This window comes from Oryx dammah, unplaced genomic scaffold (assembly GCF_014754425.2).
Source record: "Oryx dammah isolate SB20612 unplaced genomic scaffold, SCBI_Odam_1.1 HiC_scaffold_7, whole genome shotgun sequence".
Classification (NCBI taxonomy): domain Eukaryota; kingdom Metazoa; phylum Chordata; class Mammalia; order Artiodactyla; family Bovidae; genus Oryx; species Oryx dammah.
In genome coordinates this window covers 33,235,905-33,255,737 of record NW_024070191.1, presented here as the reverse complement: position 1 = coordinate 33,255,737, position 19,833 = coordinate 33,235,905, and the positions used below count along the sequence as shown (strand labels likewise).

General features: G+C 36.3%; 1 protein-coding gene and 1 pseudogene across 1 annotated transcript in view; both read left to right on the top strand.

The window, feature by feature from the left end:
• ADAM2 (ADAM metallopeptidase domain 2) overlaps positions 1-13,239 on the top strand; it is a 113,632-nt gene extending 100,393 nt beyond the window's left edge. Inside the window, exons 16-20 of the mRNA XM_040242990.1 lie at positions 2,013-2,196; positions 6,410-6,487; positions 6,714-6,891; positions 11,842-12,001; positions 13,206-13,239. Of these exons, the coding sequence (XP_040098924.1) occupies positions 2,013-2,196; positions 6,410-6,487; positions 6,714-6,891; positions 11,842-12,001; positions 13,206-13,239 (634 nt within the window). The remainder of the gene's footprint in view (positions 1-2,012; positions 2,197-6,409; positions 6,488-6,713; positions 6,892-11,841; positions 12,002-13,205) is intronic.
• Positions 13,240-17,006: 3,767 nt separating this feature from the next.
• On the top strand, positions 17,007-18,490 carry LOC120865676 (annotated as a pseudogene).
• The last annotated feature ends 1,343 nt before the right edge of the window (positions 18,491-19,833 follow it).

Here is a 19,833-nt window from a genome sequence, read left to right as displayed (position 1 = left end):
TGCAATGCAGAACACCCAAGTTCATCCCTGGGTTGGAAAGATCCCCTGGAGAAGGGAATGGCAACTCCTGTGAGTATTCTTGCCTGAAGAATTCCATAAGCAGAGGAGCCTGGCGGTCTATGGTCCATGGGGTCGCAAAAGAGTCAGACATGACCGAGTAACTTTCACTTACATGGCAATTTAAACATTTTAAGCAGTTGCCCACATAATCTCCAAAGTTACTGTACCATTTTACATTTCTAACAAAAGTGTGTCAGAGTTATAGCTTCTCTGCATCCGCAGCATTTGGTACTGTCACGACTTTTTGTTGCCTGGTTTATGTGTCGTTCTAAAGAGGTATCTTACTCTCTAATTTGCATTTCCCTACTGATTTATGAAATTACCACTCTTTCCTGTGATTATTAATGCTTTTATTTTTCATCTTCGGATTGCCTTTCCTGTGGCTCAGCGGTAAAGAATCTGCACGCCAAAGCAGAAGCTGCAGGAGATGCTGGTTTGATCCCTGGGTCAGGAAAATTCCCTGGAGAAGGAAATGGCAACCCACTCCAGTATCCTTACCTGGAAAAATTCCATTGACAGAGGAGCCTGACAGGCATAGAGTCAGACACAACTGTGCGCACGCACACACACACACACACACACACACACACTTGATTTTCTGGTTATTTTTGTCTGTGGTTTAGACACTATCATCATGATGTATTCAACATTAATATTTATTCCATAAACTGCTTCTTAAGTGTATGCCTTAATGTCTTGTCAGTTTGGGACCCATGATGTGGAGAATATGTATTATGTTTGAAAAATAGAAAAGGAAATGTAAGTAAATTAGCAATTTTTAAAATTTTACTAATTTTTAGATAGAATAAGCTCAGAATCATGTTTAAGAACAAAAGCCAAAAAATAATAATAATAAAGAATTGTCAAAAAGTGATGACTGAATAGGAAGTGGGGCTTCCCTGGTAGCTCGGCTGATAAAGAATCCACCTGCAATGCAGGAGACCCAGATAGGATTCCTGGGTCAGGGAGATCCCCTGGAGAAGGGATAGGCTACCTACTCCAGGATTCATGAGCTTCCCTGGTGGCTTAGACAGTAAATAATCCACCTGCAATGAGGGAGACCTGAGCTTGATTCCTGGATTGGGAAGATCCCTGGAGGAGGGCATGGGTAATTCACTCCAGTATTCTTGCCTGGAGAATTCCCACGAACAAAGGAGCCTGGTGGGTCACAGTCCAAGGGGTTGCACGGAGCCGGACACTACCAAATGATTAAGCAGAGCTCAGCACAAAGTAAGAAGTAGCTCATAATTACTAAGATGTTGTTATTGTTAATAACATAAGAAAGACCCTCATAATTTTCAGTTTCACAGTTAATTGCATAATCTCTTAAGCAAGGCTTAATACTTTATTTCAGAGAAGGCAATGGCACCCCACTCCAGCACTCTTGCCTGGAAAATTCCATGGATGGAGGAGCCTGGTGGGCTGCAGTCCATGGGGTCGCTAGGAGTCGGACACAACTGAGCGACTTCACTTTCACTTTTCACTTTCATACATTGGAGAAGGAAATGGCAATCCACTCCAGTATTCTTACCTGGAGAATCCAAGGGACCGGGGAGCCTGGTGGGCTGCCATCTATGGGGTCGCACGGAGTCAGACATGACTGAAGCGACTTAACAGCAGCAGCAGCAGCAGTAATGCTTTATTTGGGCTTTCCCCGTAGCTCAGTTGGTAAAGAATCTACCTGCAATGCTGGAGAACTGGGTTCAATTCCTGAGTCGGGAAGATCCCTTGGAAAAATGAAACGGCAACCCACTCCAGTATTCTTGCCTGGAGAATCCCATGGACAGAGGATCCTGGCGGGCTACAGTCCATAGGGTCGCAAGAGTCAGACCCAACTTAGCACAATCTTTCTTTCTCTTCATGCTTTATTTAAATCTTTTTCCTTTAGAATTGATATTCTAATATTTCTCTGTATTGAAAACTAATGATTTTTATTTGTTGCTAAATTATAGGAATGTGAAATGTGGAAAATTACTATGTACATATGATAAAACACAGATCGTTTATATTGAAAATGCCTCTGTTTTGTATTCCAACGTAAATGGAATGCACTGCATTGGACTGGATTATGCTTATGGTACTGAAGAGTCAGAAACGATGTGGGTAAAAGATGGAACCGTTTGTGGTGAAAGTAAGGTGTGTGGTCTTTTATTACCAGGTAATATACTAATTTCAAATTTTAAATGCATATGTGGTGTTTTTCTCAAGTTAAATGTGTATTTAATTTCAAAAAATAGGAAAATAGAAAGTTTTGAAAATGAGAGAAACTTTAAAAGAAAAAACATAATCTGCTATTTACTATTCTTTCACATATGTTAACTGAACTGAGAATCATACTGTTCATTGACAGTTTTATTATTTCATGTATTTTTAATGTTGTGAATTATATTTTTATATAATTACTTAAAAATAATGATTAAAGTAAAAAAAACATTAAAGAAACATATGCTCATTTTAGTGATGAAAATAAAAAAGGATTCACAGAGTAAAGGAAAGATCAATCAAAGGGACGAAAATCTGAAATACAATTACTCTCCATTTTCTATAATGAACCTTCCATTAATTCTTTTAAATTGAAATAATTGATTTACAATATTGTGTTAGTTCCCAGTGTACATCATAGTGATTCAGTATTTTGCAGATTATATTCCATTATAGGTTATCACAAAATAATAAGTCCCTGTGCTATGCAGTGTATCTTTGTCACCTATCTACATTATAAATAACACCTTATATACTATGCCATTTGTCAGTATTTGTATACTATACAATTTGTACTGTACTATACAATTTATACTCCTAATTTATCCCTCCCCACTTGGATCTCCCCTTTGGAGAGTTCTGTTTCAATTTTGCATAAACATTCATTTGTATCCTTTTTAAGTTTCCACATATAAGTGATATCATATAGTATTTGACTTCCTCCATCTGACTCATTTCACTAAGCTTATCCACATTACTGAGAATGACAGTATTTCCTTCTTTTTATGCCTGAGTAATATTCCACATTCATATTTCTAAATATTACATATTATTTATAAATATATTTATATAGATTTTATATTTTTAAAATCACATTTATAATCCAGTAGTCTGTTGATAGGCACTTAAATTGCTTCTGAGTCTTGGATATTATAAATAGTGCTGCTGTGAACATTGAGGAATATATATATATTTTTTCAGATTTTATTTTATTTTTTTTTTACTTTACAATATTGTATTTTTTGAATTAATGTCTTTCTTTTTTCCAGTTGTATACCCGGGAGTAGGATAGCTGGGTTGTATGGTAGTTCTAGTTTTACTTTTTTAAGGAAATTCCATAGTGTTTCCCATAGCAGCTGTACCAATTTATATTGCCAGCAAAAGTATACAAGGGTTTCTTTTTCTCCACATCTTCCCCAACATTTGTTATTTGTAGAGATTTTGATGAAACTCATTCAAACAAGTGTGAGGTGATACCTCATTGTAGTTTTGATTTGTATCTCTCTAATAATGAGAAATGCTGAACATCTTTTCATAGGCTTGTGGGCCAACTTTATATTTTATGTGGAAATATGTGTATTTGGTCTTCTGTTTTTGTTTTTATTTTTGTTTTGATATTGAGTTGAATAAGCTATTTATATATTTTGGCTGGTCTTCCCTGGTGGTTCAGTGGTAAAAACTCTGCCAATGCAGGAGACGTGGGTTTGATTCCTGGGCTACGAAGATCCCTTGGAGAAGGAAATGGCAACCCACTCCAGTATTCTTGCCTGAAAAATCCCATGGACAGAGGAGCATGGCAAGCTACAGTCCATGGGATCACAAAAGAACCAGACATGACCTAGCTACTAAACAACAACAACAGTGTTTTGGATATTAACATCCTGTTGGTCACATCATTAGCAAATATTTTCTCTCATTCCATAGGTGTCTTTTGCTTTGTTGATAATTTCCTTTGCTGTGCAAAAGCTTTAAGTTTAATTAGGTCTCATTTATTTTTTTATTTTTTTTCTTTTGTCTTAGGAGATTTATCCAAGAAAACATTACTACAATTTATGTCAGAGTATCCTGCCTATGTTCTCTTCTAATAGTTTTATGGTTACTGGCCTTACATTTCGGCCTTTAAGCCATTTTGAGTTTATTTTTTTAAATACTATGAGGGAATGTTTTAATCTTATTTTTTTGTGTGTTGCTATCTAGTTTTCCCAGTACCACTTGTGGGTAAAACTGTCTTATCTCCACTGTATAGTCTTTCATAGTTTTTCACCTCTTTTGATAGGGTGTGATTTTGTTGTTGTCATTGTTGTTAAAAATTGGACTTCAGAAAACACAGCCACTTCTCCTCAAGTTTACAGTCTGGCTCTGTGCTCAGGTAGACCTTTTGTAATTTCTTGGGTGCTCTGAGCCTTGAGAGAAGCCTGAGGAGAAAACTTGTTTTCTCTGAGGGTTTTGTGAATATGCATCTTTCCTGTGAATATGCATGTCTTTGTGGCTTTTCTCATTGCCCGTATACATGGACATTTTAGATGCTTTATTTTTCCAAACAGTCTCACCATGGTTGCCTTGGAGCTTTATATTGTCAACAGTATGTCTCCATTCATTCTCTGCCCCCCATGTCTGCAAGTCTTAGTTTTCCTGAGCAGTGTCTAGCTGAGATTTGAGTCAAGTGGAACAGAAACCAGTCTTTAAGCAGTTCCCAGACAGATGAGAATATGAAAAATAAGATAGCCTCTGGAAACTCTGCTGCTGCCTTCTCCAAACCTAGACTGTGCCATGTACCAGAGGTAGTGGGACAGGGTGAACAAAATGCTACAAAGTTTTCTAATGTTTTGGTGTGGCTATTTGTTTGGTCGTTTGCTTAGCTGTTGTGGTCCTCTGACTGCTTCCAGAGCTCCTATGGGTTGCTTTAGCCAGTTCTTCTTCCCCTCCCCCTCTTCCTCTTCCTCCCCTTCCTCCTCCTCCTTCTTCATCTTCTTCCTCTAACATCTCTAAGGGAGAACAATACTTGGGGTGCCCAGTGCACCATTTTGCTGATGTCACACTCCAGATTAATTTTTCAGGATTTGGTAAAAATCTGCTTTTAATTCTGTCACTGGTGTGTGGTGCATATAATCGCTTAAATCCTACATCCTTTGCCACTGATGACCACAGCGGGAATCGCTGGCTTCGGGTTTGGGTTACTTTTGTGAAATCACATTATCTCACATTTTCTGTGCAAAAATGATTTTCATTTTATCTCAAGTACACAGTATTATTTGACAGTACAAGTAAAATGAAGTCTCAAAAAATAATATTTCTATAATTTGAGGCTTTATGTTAGCTTTCTTATCTCATCAGTTGTACCACAACCAAGAAAGTTAGACATACCAGAAACCCTGGTGTCATTGCCTGTCTCTCTTTTCATTCTTTATATACAATTTATCATTAAACTTGGTGAATTAACTCTATCTCAAATACAACCACTGTTTTTGGTCAACACCACTATGCACTCAGTTTCACTCTAGGTTGTCATTTTTCTAGACTACTGCAATGTTGCTCTAGTTTGTCTCTCTATATTTTCTCTCACTTTTGCATTCTCTTTTTCAAAATTTCCTTTTTATCATCCTTCCATCTTCCAATTAAATCTCTAAATATGACTGATTGTTTACAAGTTATAGACCAACTTTCTGATCAAGATTACAAGACACAAACATATCCTCCATAATAACTTGTCACATCACATGTAGATTGTGTGTGTGTGTGTGTGTGTGTGTTTCTTTACCTTTTACAGCAATATGAGCAATATAAGATTTTTTTGTTATTGCTATTCACTGCTGCATTGTCAGGGTAAAGGGCATTGTAAGACTCAAATATTTAGTTAATGTTTGAATGGATGTTCTTTGTGTAACAGTTGCACTGCCCTTAATATTTTTTAAAAGTTACATAGTAGATATGATGTAGTCATTTTGAAGATTTATTCTTTTTCTACAAGTACTTTGCCTTTCATTTCTATGCTTGATTGAGTCCTGTTCAACATCAGGGCTCAATAAAAATGTTTTGCTGTCCTCATATATTCTTGGTTTTTTATTATTTCATAAAACTACTTTATTATAGTATTTTATGACATATTACCTTTGCTTTTATTTCATGTCTGTACTTCCTATCCTAGTATAAGCATAGAAGGTGCTTTTATTTTTTTTACTTTCAGATAATCAGTCTCATCTAGTGCTAGAAACTCAGTAGCACTATGAATTAACCACTTATTAGTAGTATGTTAATATTTATTATGAAATGAATACCTCTTATGTCTATACAATACAGAATCCTTTTAGTTAGATGCCAAGTACAAATGGTGGTTCAATTAACTTACTTTGGGACATTCCTTTTTTAGGTTTGCTACAATAAGCAATGTGTAGATTCTTCATACTTGAACTATGACTGTAATCCAGAAAAATGCAACAGTCAAGGTGTAAGTATCAGTACTATGAGACACAGAGTATATATCATTGAGAGTGATCTTTGGAAAGCAAACACATAGCTAAACACACACACATACACACACACACACACACACACACATTCATAAACCAGGTAAGAAAATCAGCCTTATCTGACCTATGTATTTTTTCAAAATTTTAATGAACACAAATAATTGTAGCTACTTACTTTATAAGGTGATATTTCTCCTGTTTCAGGTGTGTAATAATAAAAAGAACTGTCACTGTAACCCTACATATTTACCTCCAAATTGCCAACATTCAGTTCCAGGATGGGAAGGTGGGAGCATTGACAGTGGCAACTTTCCACCCTCAATAGCTGGTGTACCTGGTATGCGTTCTTTAACTGATGTACCTGGTACTCTTAGTGCACTCAGTAAGTATTGATAACAAATTGAAATTATAATTCAGACAATGTTTTAATGTGTTAAATTTGACAAGGTAAATATTTTGTCTACTAATTTATATTTAGATTATGCTTGGACATCAAATAATAAACCACAGATGGCTATTTTACTTCCAGAGGCGAACGTGTTATACAAAATATATGTTATAAATAAGATGTGCCAGTAGGGACCCAGGCAAGAAAACAGAAATCACTTTAGTCTTTCATACAGAAGGAATTAAGTACAAAACATGAGGTAGGGTAACACATAAGAGCAGATATGAAAGCTAATCAGAGAACAGTGAGGCAATGCAGAGATTAGCAATGCAGGAATCCATTACCACTTCGTAGGGCTGAAAGGACAATAAATGGAGATGGTATTACTAGAACCAGAATCTAAGCCATCTTGCATGACATATGACTATGGTTAGGGATACCAGGATCCAGAAGACAGGTAGAGGTACCCTTCAGCAAGAGCTGAAGGTAGGGAGGATGCAGAGACACAACTGCAGATGCTGGAGATGGAAAGGGATCAATACCATGAGAATTTCAGTCTGCCTGCTCTCCAAATTTTATCCAGTGAATCCGTGAATCGCATCAGCTAAATCTAACGAGAAGACAGAAGGTTCAGGAGCATAGCAAATGTAATTTCCTACAATCTTTTGTTGAAAGTAGAGGTGGATCTTAGAGCACACCAGTATATCCAGTGTTGCTTAGGACCTTTATACAAAAATTTATATTTACAGAAAAGCAAAGCAGGTTTCTCCAGATTTTGAGCCAGACTTAGTTCTTAACATTTCCACATTTATTCCAACTTTTGAAGTATAGTATTTAAGACCATTTATTAGAGACTATGTAAAAAAATTATAACATGTGTTATCAAGCTATTTCTATTTTAGTGGGAACAATTAGCTTATCTTCAGATTCACTGTAATTAACTGCTTCTATCCATACACACACATGCCTTTTCCCCCATGAGAAGAGGAGAGTATTCTTTTTTAGCATCCAAGTTGGCCTTCTGATTGGGCTTTTCAGAATACTAATTCTTGGAACTCTCATTATTGGAATACTCATTCTGTTGAAGATGATTGGGTGTATTTGAATTTTGACTTTGAGACACAAAAATACAACCATGCAACTAAACCCTGCACAAACTCATGCCACACAAAATTCAAATGAAATGATTGTTTAAGTTCCTAAATTTGGGGGTACTTTCTTGCACAAGTGTTCTCTAGATGGTGTATTTATATTTGTATACAACAAGAGTCTAAAACATGTGCCATTAGCTTTGGAATTGGATGGTTCATGGAAGGCAGAACAGGAAACCTTTGAAGACTATCAGTATATGTTGACATTGTCTCAAGAGGACTGTTGGTGAGCAATTCAAGGACAGCTTAACATACTTATTAGAATTTGGAGAAATGAGAGCATTTATTATGAAACGGTGAATTGTGAGGCACCCTTGCTGCCTGTGGTAATGTGAAAAATAGAATTCATGGTTCTTGTCAACAAAATTCCTAGGCAGATTGTAATGATTTCCAGGTTGGGCAACTGAAGTTACCTATGATAAAATGCAAGGAGACAGTAATTAATAATGATGGAAAAGTTAAATTTTCAAGTAAAATGTATATTTATATTCATAAAAGAGTTAGAATTTTTGGCATGAAAATAAAACATTTTTATTCCTGAAATCTTCCAGAAAAACATTATTAAAAATAAGACATGGCTAACACTAAACTTAAGATATTTAATAATAAAATTGGATCTCAGATAAATATTTTCAAGGATATGTTAAACCCCTCTGTTAAGACCTCAGAAAAACCTTAAAGTGATGCTTCTTAGACACCTTCATCTATACAAAAAGCCCTTTTAAGTATTGTATTAGACTGCCTTATGAAACTCACAAACAATAAGGCTACAATAGGTTATTTTATGGCAGCCTCACAAGGGTCTAGTATAGACAGACATATGTCAAAAAGATTTGTGGATGTGGTCTCATTTAATGGAGTGTATTTTTCATTTGATACATAAGAAATCCACACATTTTTAAGGAATTACATCAGCTCAGGCTGAAAATGATCAAAATACATATGTTCTTCAAATCCTAATTGTATGGGTAACAAGTATGCTGATAAAGCTACTCAGCTGTGAAAAGCGTTATAAGGGCTATTTCATGTGGAAAAAGAATTCTAAATCATAGTATAATATAGAGTAAAACCAAGAAATCAGAAGCCAAAATTTCTTGCTCTGTGTGTTTGTGATTTTAATAACCAAAAAAATTAACAGCAGCAAGATATACAGTTTTCACAGGTTAATTCTGGCATGGTTTTGCCAGGAAGAAATATCATTTTAAAAAAAGGTGGTGAAAGTGACACCTATCACCTCATTGGAAAACATATCCCTAATGACAAATCCAGAAAAGAAAGTTAACAAAGAAAAAAATTACAGAACAATATATTTAATTAACATAAATGCAAATACTCATTTGAAAGTCAATCAGTACAATTCATAAAATTAATAAATATTTTAAAGTATATCATTTTCTCATTTGTTGCATGAAAGTCATTTGACAAAATTCAACAACTATTTATGAATTTTTAAAAGGCAACAAACTATCAACAGAAGTAAACTTAATATAAAATCAATATAAAAAAGCATCATCAAAAAGATTTTAGCTAATATATCTTATATTTCATAATTATATTTTTTTCCAAAAAACTGAGAGCAAGGCAATGAAGTCTGCTCTCACCATGTCAGTATTGTACTCTAAGCCCTAGCCAGTGCAATAAGTAAAGAACAAAATATCAGGAGCATAAAGATTAGAAAGAATGAGATTAGACTGCAGACAATATGATTAATTATATCAAAAATCCTAAGGATTCTACAAGAACACTTTTAGAAGTAATAAAAATCCTTTGAAAGGTCAAAGAAAATGTTTAAAAGTCAGTACTATTGCTATATACTAGCTGCAGTAAAATGAAAATCAACTTAAAATCAGTCCCATCTATAATACTATCAAAATATAAAATATTAGGAATAAGCTTAACAAAAGATGTGCAATACTTTTACACTGAAACAAACAAAAATGCAGATAGACACTAAACACACAAATAAATGGATTAATATCCCATGTTCATCTGTGGAAAAGTTTATTATTGCCAACATGTCAATTCTCACCAAATTAAATCTATAGATCAAAATACCCAATAATAAAAGCATGCAATATTTTAGATATCAACAATTTGTTTCTAAAATACACACAAAAGTGCTAAAATAACCAAAGAGCTCTGGAAAAGAACAAAGAAGGATGATGTAGTCTACTTGCCTTATATCAAACTTAGGATAATATAGTTTTATATATTATCCTATATCCAGTGAGAGACTATTTTGGGGGGTAGAAGCAAGGATGTGGGGAGTTTAAGAGCCTTTACTAGAGTTTCTGAAGTAAGCCAGAAAGAAAAACACCAATACAGTATACTAACTCATATATATGGAATTTAGAATGATGGTAATGATAACCCTGTAAGCTAGACAGCAAAAGAGAGAGAGATGTATAGAACAGTCTTTTGGACTCTGTGGGAGAGGGAGAGGATGGGACAATTTGGGAGAATGACACTGAAACTTGTATATTATCATATGTGAAATGGATCACCAGTCCAGGTTCGATGCATGATACAGGATGCTCGGGGCTGGTGCACTGGGATGACCCAGAGGAACGGTATAGGGAGGGAGATGGGAGGGGGTTTCAGGATGGGGGACATGAGTACACCCATGGTGGATTCATGTCGATGTATGGCAAAACCAATACAATATTGTAAAGTAGTTAGCCTCCAATTAAAATATATAAATTTATATTTTTTAAAAAAGAGCCTTTACTAGAGTTTCTAGTAGTCATATATGGATGTGAGAGTTAGACTATAAAGAAAGCTGATCACCTTAGAATTGATGCCTTTGAATTGTGGTGTTGGAGAAGACTCTTGAGAGTCCCTTGGACAGCAAGGAGATCAAACCAGTCAGTCCTAAAGAAAATCAGTCCTGAATCTTCATTGGAAGGACTGATGCTGAAGCTGAAGCTCCAATACTTTGTCCAGCTGATGCAAAGAACTGACTCATTGGAAAAGACCCTGATGCTGGGAAAGATTGAAGGCAGGAGGAGAAGGGGATGACAGAGGATGAGATGGTTGGATGGCATCACCAACTTGATGGACATGAGTTTGAATAAGCTCTGGAAGTTGGTGATGGACAGGGAAGCCTGGCATGCTGCAGTCCATGGGGTTGCAAAGAGTCAGAAATGACTGAGCAACTGAACTGAACTTAATATAGATTTAGTATATAGTTACTATATACTAAAGGACAAAAATAGTTCAAAAGGGAAGGAAAGTCATTTCAAAACATTGTATATTAACAACTGAATGTCTACACAAGATCAAATGAATCTCAGAATTATCTTACTCCACAATTCATAGGGGATTGATGATAAATCTAAATGTAGAAGCTAACACTGTTCTTGAAAGAAACATGGGAAATGTCTACATAACCTTGAGATAAGCAGTTTCTTAGATAAAGCATGAAAATACATATCAATGCAACAAAAGAATTTGCAATATTTCTTCTGAAAATAGAGCACTGAGGGAAAATTCAGTTCTTAAATGAATCACTATAATTCTTTTCATCTATGAGACTGATCTGAAAAGAGAACCACATGGAATAGGAGGTTCTTAATAAATAAGCAAGGAGTAGAGGACTGTTATATAAGAGTTATTACAGAGGAGTCTAACTTTGCGCACTTATGATGTCAACTTATCCATTTCATATAAAAATGTTAATTGTAAAATTATTAAATACTTTAAATTCTTATTCCAATAGTTATAATAAAATGCAGAAATGGTTTTGCTACATTCCTGGTAGTTACTTTCAAATCACTGGTGTTTTCTCTCCTAGATAGTCGCTATATTGAGAATGTTTACCGTTCTAAACCTACGAGATGGCCATTTTTCTTATTCATTCCTTTTTTCATTATTCTCTGTGTACTAATTGCCACACTGGTAAAAGTGTATTTCCAAAGGAAAAAATGGAGAACTGAGGATTATACAAGCGATGAGTATATTAATTTCATATTTAAGATCCATTACTTTTACAGTTAGTTGGCCTACATAATAACTTATCAATATATAACATTATGGTGATACAACTAGTAGTAATTCAGATTATATATTTATCTTTCCATGTAAATTTAATATGCAATATATTAATGACCAATATAATGAATAATAAAAATGTTTTTTAATCTTAAAACAACTTGGACTCTGTTAAGAGTAAATTTAAGTAGCAATGATTTCTGGTTAATGATTATCTTCTTTTACTATTTGATCTTAATTATTAAGTATGTATTAAATATCATTATTTACTTTTTAATATTTATATATTTCAAAGAGTTTTGCAAACACATTTTATTAAAAGATAGCATGGAAATTTAGGAGAGCAGTTAGGCTTTAGGGAACTTCAATAGAGGCAGCCAGAGGTGGAAAAGATTAAAATATAAATAAAAATATATTAAAGTAAAATATATAATAGTAAAACTGAAAAATCTAGGTTATAGAAAACAGGAAAAAAAAATTTTATTTAATAACCTAATAAATATCTGAAAATATTCTTCAAGAGTAAAACAAATACTAAAATTGATTTACTTCCTTTCATGGAAATTGCTATGAAATAATTTCTGCTTTTGAGTTTTATATCTATGCCGTTCATTTTACTCAAGATGAAATGAATTTTATTAGAACATTTAAAGAACTTTATTAACATATTTAAAATTGATAATATAAATTAAAGAGAATACATTTCATAGAAATATTTTGAAAAGTTAATGTAAAACTGCTGAAATACTATGTAGCACATAAAATAGTGTCATAATTCAGGTAATACTTAAACATATTAAAGGAATTTTCTTATATTGGAAGAGTTTATCGTGGGAAAATGAGCACAATGTGAATGGTTAAAAAAAAAATGTAAAGCTATTTAGCTAATAATGTTTTATATATATAAATATGATCTGAGTTCATTTCCAGGCAAACTTTTATTACTATTCTTTTTCTCATATTAGCCTTGCTTATCATTGAGAAATACTCTCAGTGGTGAGATATTCTTTTTTTTTTTTGGTGAGATATTCTTAAGTAGTGGTTGCTCCCAAATCTCAGATAGGGATTCAAAACTGTTTCAATGCTGCTAGATACTATAGAGTGTTGTAGAACTATCTTTGAAGAAAGTGCAGTTTTAAATGATCGTTTTTATTTTTAAATATATAGGCAACTGGAAAGTGAGAGTGAGCCCAAAGACTAGCCTGGAAAACAAAGAGTCCATGACATCACAGTAAGTATCAACTAATTTTAGAATGAGAGGGAGGAACAGAAACTGAAAATTTAAAGTATTACATAGATAGAAATAGTATAAGTGTATATTAAATGAAGGTAATAATATAGCTGCATATAAGAAAAATCAAATTGAAGGATATTTTTCAATATTGTAGGCTATATCATAGACATGGTAAATTTGTCATTTAAAACATTTCTTGCAGTGCTATTTTTTTCTAATAATGCTTAATTCTTTAGCATTTGTGTATTCAAATGCTGGTTACAAATGAATTACATGCTAGAACTCTACTTCAAAATAAGTATCTCATACCATTTGCTGAATTAATCATCATTTTTAACTTGATTGATCATACAGATGATGTTTTCCCCTTCATTTATTCTTCCAGAGTAATTATCTTTGATGAACAGGAAAAATGGAAAAGAAAACAAACATACACTGATTATCTGGGATTCAAAACTTGCACATTATGGCTTTCATCTGTCAAGAAGAGATAGTTTTCATATATAAATTATATAATACCATAAATAACTTATTTGTAAGGAATGCATGTTTATGAGTTTGCATGTTACATATTTCTTATTTTTAAAGTTACCTCATATTAATTTTGTTAGTAAGCATTAACTCTGTTAATGAGTAGGCATGAGACAAGGAAATTTTACAATATAAGACATGCAATACTGTGATTAAAGACCACTGTTTTATTTTAAGTTGCAATGGTACATAGTGATGTTATAGCTCAGGTCCACAACCAATCAAAAGACAAAACCCTTAGGATCTGGAAAAAAAATTTCAAATATGTGCTGCTTATACAATACTGTAAAGTAAAAAAATAATAATAAAAATAAAATAAATATAATAAATAAATAAAAATAAAAGACAAGTTCAGATATATAAAGGTTCAAAGTACAAGATATATATACTGTGAAACTCTATACAAAAGAAAGTTTGATAAACTTTAACACTAATGCTTTAAAAAAAGCATTAGTAAATATAAAGAAGAACATATCATAGTGGTGGCGCTAGTGGTGGAGAATCTGCCTGCCAATGCAGGAGACATAGCAGATGCAGGTTTGATGCCTAGGTTGGGAAAAGCCCCTGGAGGAGGGCATGGCAACCCACTCCAGTGTTCTTGTCTGGAGAATCCCATGGACAGAGGAGCCTGGCAGGGTACAGTCCTTAGGATCACAGAGTCGGACATGACTTAAGTGACTTAGCATGCACACACAAAAAGAAGCTTTGTTGTTCATTGTTCAGTTGCTCAGTCGTGTCTGACTCTCTGCGACCCTGTGGACTGCAGCACACCAGGCTTCCCTGTCCTTCATCATCTCCCAGAGCTTGCTCAAACTCACGTCCATTGAGTCGGTGATGCCATCCAACCATCCTGTCCTTTGTCAACCCCTTCTCCTCCTGCCTTCAGGAGGAGAGCTTCAAGAAGAAGCTATAGTAATACAAATGTGTGAGTCAAGGTTTTCCAGAGAAACAGAAGCAATAGGAGTTATATAGATAGGTGGGAGAGGAAGGAGGGGTGAGGAAATTTATTATAGGAATAGGCTCTCATGCTTATGGAACCCAGGAAGTTCCAAGATCTGCCATCTGCAGTGGAAGATTCCCAGGGGAAGAACTGGGAAAGAACGAGTAGTGTAATTCAATACAAGTCAATACCTAAGAAATGGGAGCCCAATTATGTAAGTCTCAATCTGACTCCAAAAATTGAGGACCAAGAGTGCCAATGGGTGTCTGAAGATAGAAGGTAGATGTCTCAGCTCAAGCAGAGAGCAAATTGACCTTTTTCCATCTTTTTGTTCTACTCAAGCCCTCAACAAATTGAATGGTGCCTACTAAAATTGCTGAGGGTAGACTGTTTCACTCAGTCTAATGATTCAAATACTAACCTCTTCCCAAGACACACAAACACATTCAGAAATAATATCAGACATTTGGACATCCCTAAGTTGACACATAAAATTAACCATGACAAGTCATCGCCCTTGCCAACTTGGCACCCATATGCATCTCCTACAGCCATAATCAATCTCCAAATAAAGGTCATAACTGCCTAAAGTGATATAACTACCCTGCATACAACCCAAAATGTCCTAATTTCTTTCCAGAAGAGAGAAAATCCTTCAGTGATATTTACTCTTCTGATATTTTATAACTTACATACTATGAAGTGAAATTAAAAATATTTAGGGGGACTGGAGTCTTAACGACATGCGCATATGAAAGAAGGAAGGAGCTGAAGTGATAGATTCCTGCAACCTTTCAAATGATTGAGTAATGATGTCAACAAAGGTCCATCTAGTCAAGGCTATGGTTTTTCCAGTAGTCATGTATGGATGTGAGAGTTGGACTATAAAGAAAGCTGAGCACAGAAGAACTGATGCTTTTGAACTGTGGTGTTGGAAAAGACTCTTGAGAGTCCCTTGGACTGCAAAGAGATCAAACCAGTCCATCCAAAAGGAGATCAGTCCTGAGTGTTCATTGGAAGGACTGATGTTGAAGCTGAAACTCCAATACTTTGGCCACCTGATACGAAGAGCTGACTCATTGAAAAAGACTCTGATGCTGGGAGGGATTGAGGATAGGAGGAGAAGGGGATGACAGAGAGTGAGATGGCTGGATGGCATCACCGACTCAATGGAACTTGGGTTTAGGTGGACTCCGCAAGTTGGTGTTGGACAGGGAGGCCTAGTGTGCTGCAGTTCATGGGGTCGCAAAGAGTCGGACACGACTGAGCAACTGAACTGAACTGAATGATGAAGATGGATCCAGAATGACTTCTCTACTGAAGCATAACATTCCTACCTTCTGTTAACTCAGTTTCATCTTCAGAAACGGGCAGAACAAGTGAAATACAGACAACTGACAAGAAGAAAACCTCACTTTGGAACTTTTTCCATGACTTTTCTTAAGCCCTGCCCTTCTACTTGTTTTAATTTTGCTGTGAATTTATAAATAGCGAAGACCAAAGAAACAGAAGAAGCATTTGGGAGCTTTCTACCAAGAAATTTGCCTTGAAAGATGCTATTCTAGGAGGGGAAAGCATATCAAGTTCCTGTCTGTTTTTGGTTTTGTTTTTTTAAACAAAGTTTCTTATGTCCTTAGATTTTGAAGGATAAGACAAATATAAACTCATACCTGGAGACTATTTTTAGCAGCTGTGTAAGAATAATGAGATTTGTAAATTAAGAGCTTTGTAACGTGGATGTTTTGCTAACTAGAGTTGACTACTCAGAAGGTCTTTTATAGCTCTTCAGTGTTTTATTTTGATCTATCACTTCAATGACATTATTTGACCAAACAGAAGTCCATCTGTCTTTCTAAGCTATGACCTTGTTATGAACAGTATTTGCATTCACTGTGCAAATGTCCATATATTATCGGGTTTAAGCAACATCATAGTGCCATCACTCAACTAAGTTGAATGAGGTGAACATTGATATAGCTCTTTCCCCTTACCCCCATTTTTGAAATGTAACAAATACTTTTATGTTCCCCTCCCCCTTCCCCTTTCCCCTTCCACTTTGGGAAACATGTCAGGAACTAGATAGTTTAAGATGAGCAATTGAGGGGACTGAGAGATTGATCCACACAGAGCCTGGCTTCTTTGTGCTTCATCATAAGGTGTTCTGTTGGCCAGCCTAATTAAGTACCCTTTTAACAAGAGAACCTCATGGAAATCCAGCTGGCAACTCAAGAGGTTGAGAAAGCAGGACCACAGAGGTTATCCTCTGGGATCTTGGCCATGAGGTTGGATGCCTCACCTTGTTGAAAAGAGACACTGGACCTAAATGGCGCAGCATGACTTTGTTCCTGCTTGGCTAAATTTCTCAACACCACAGTCAGCTAAGTCTCCTACAGCGACTTTTGAAAAACACGGACAGCACCTACCCCGAGGAGATGGTAGATTTGGAGTAAGCCATAGTAGACATAATTCCTCTGATGGCTTTTTCAACAGTGGACCTCATCAAACGACAGGAGGTTCTTGGCACCAGCCCTCCCTGTTCCGCCATGATTCTGTGGATTCTGGTGTCTCTAAGGGGGCATATGCTGGAATCACAGGAAACTGATCTGGTTGGTATGGCTCTTCATGAGATCATGATGGCATAAGCCAGCACAGCGGGGGTGGCACAGAAAGCCATCGTCCCTGGAATGGCAGCTTCCACTCCCAGAAAGGCTGTACCTTTCAGGAAAAGCCACCTACAGATATTAGGGAAGAGGAGAAAGAAGATAAACTGGAAAAATTGCAATTTAAAGAGGGAGACTTTCCTTCTTTGAATCCAGAAGCTGGCAAACAGAATCAGCCATGCAGACCCATTGGGACACCTTCTGGAGTGTGGGAAAACCCACCTCGTGCCAAGCAGCCCTCCAAAATGGTAGTCATCAAAAAAGTTTCCAAAAAAAGATCTTTCTGCTGCCTTCTCAGCTGTACTCACCTCACCAAGATCTCGCCATGCAAATGGAAGCAAATTGTCAACCATGGTTCCAAGTGTCTATAAGAACCTGGTTCCCAAGCCTGTACCACCTCCATCCAAGGCCAGTACGTGGAAAGCTAACAGAATGAAACACAAATCAGGACCCCTTTCCTATAGCTGGGAGTCTGCTTTTAGCAGTCCAATCTCTGTTAGCAAACCGGTAGTACTGGCTGGTGGTATAGTTTTAAGTTCTCCCAAAGAGAGCCCCGCCAGCACCACCCTTCCGATTGAGATCAGCTCCTCTCATCAGACCAAGCTGACCTGCCGAACTACTGACAGGAAGAGCGAGTTCTGGAAGACTCAGAAGATGACGGGAATGGAGACTTCTCAGAGAGCAGAGCCTGTGACAAGTCAGAAGGTTTGGAGGACCACAGCACACCTGAACCAAAGGAAAATGGAGAGGAAAGCTGTGATCAGAATGGCCTTGCTCTCCCTATAGAAGAGGAAGGGGAGGTCCTCTCACTCTTTGGAAGCAGAGCACAGGTTACTGAACGCAATGGGATGGCAGGAATATTCTGAAAAGAATGAGAACTGCCTTTCCCTCACAGACGATGAGCTCGGAGAGTTCCACAGGAAGACAGAGCAGCTGAGAAGAAATAACTCTGGGAAGAATGGCTTCTTGCAGAGTCGAAGTTCCAGCCTATTCTCCCCTTGGAGAAGCACTTGCTGAGCAGAGTTTGAGGACTCAGATAACACAGACAAGTAGCTGTGAAACATTTGATGACAATGCCTGGAAGTAGGCATATAAAATGCTCACAGTCAAATCTGACCCAGTAAACTCAGCGTGTGTGCTTAGGGGTTAGACAGAAGAAATTGTTCTTTTCCTTTCCTTTTTCTTATGTTATTGTTGAATACTTCATGCACAAGGGAAATAATCATATCCTAAAGAGAGAGCAAGCGATTGGCTTGTTTAGCTTGTGGTGTTGTTCTTCCCTGTTATCTGCTTAGTAGAGAGAACTTTGTGTGGTGGGAAGGATTTTTAAAACACACACAAACACAGTATTTATGGGGCATTGCACAGGTGGGAGCTGGCAGTGCAGAGAGGAGACACTGGTCTGCAGCAACAGCTTCTACTACCAGCCCTTGGGGCACTCACCCCTGTGCTCAAGCAATCATTGTCAATGACAAAGTGATTATTGAAGTTATAATTGTATTAAATTAATGCTAATAATTTGGATATTTTATTTTATTTCTGGCCGCTCAGGTAATGTTAGCCCTTAACCAAGCTTATGAGGTTTTTTCCCTTTTTTTTTTTTTCTTTCTGGGTACAGCTATAAAATATTTGGATATAGGAAGTGTGTTATTCTTGCAGCCTTGATATTCAGGGTGGATTTTAAAATATAAAATTTTGTGAGATTTCAAAGATTAAGATTATTTTAATAATGCTATTTACAGATAAAAGATGTGGTTATCACAACTATGTTGAGGGAGAAAACTGCTACATAAAATAACTAACTTGGAACAAATCTTTTGCATTAATAAAATGATTAAAAATATGTAAATACTTATAAAAGTCAATACATCTTATGTTACATGATAAAGGAGTAAAAGATGAAAGAAAACATATTTTTGCTTAATATATGGCTGCTGCTGCTGCTGCTGCTGCTGCTTCTAAGTCGCTTCAGTCGTGTCTGACTCGGTGTGACCCCATAGACGGCAGCCCACCAGGCTCCCCCCGTCCCTGGGATTCTCCAGGCAAGAATACTGGAGTGGGTTGCCATTTCCTTCTCCAATGCATGAAAGTGAAAAGTGAGAGTGGAGTCGCTCAGTCGTGCCCGACTCTTTGCGACTCCATGGACTGCAGCCTACCAGGCTCCTCTGCCCATGGGATTTTCCAGGCAAGAGTACTGGAGTGGGTTGCCAGTGCCTTCTCCAATATATATGCTTACATATAGACAAATGTATTCATAACAAAATAAGGAGAATATAGTCATGAAATTACAGTCTGCATTTCTATAACTGGTCACATGGTTGTAGCTGGTACTACTCTGATGCTTTGGTGATCCAAACCTTCATTTCTGAAAGGTCTGTTCCATTAGTAGTCCTTTCTGGGTCATAGTTCTTCATTGACCATAATTACAGA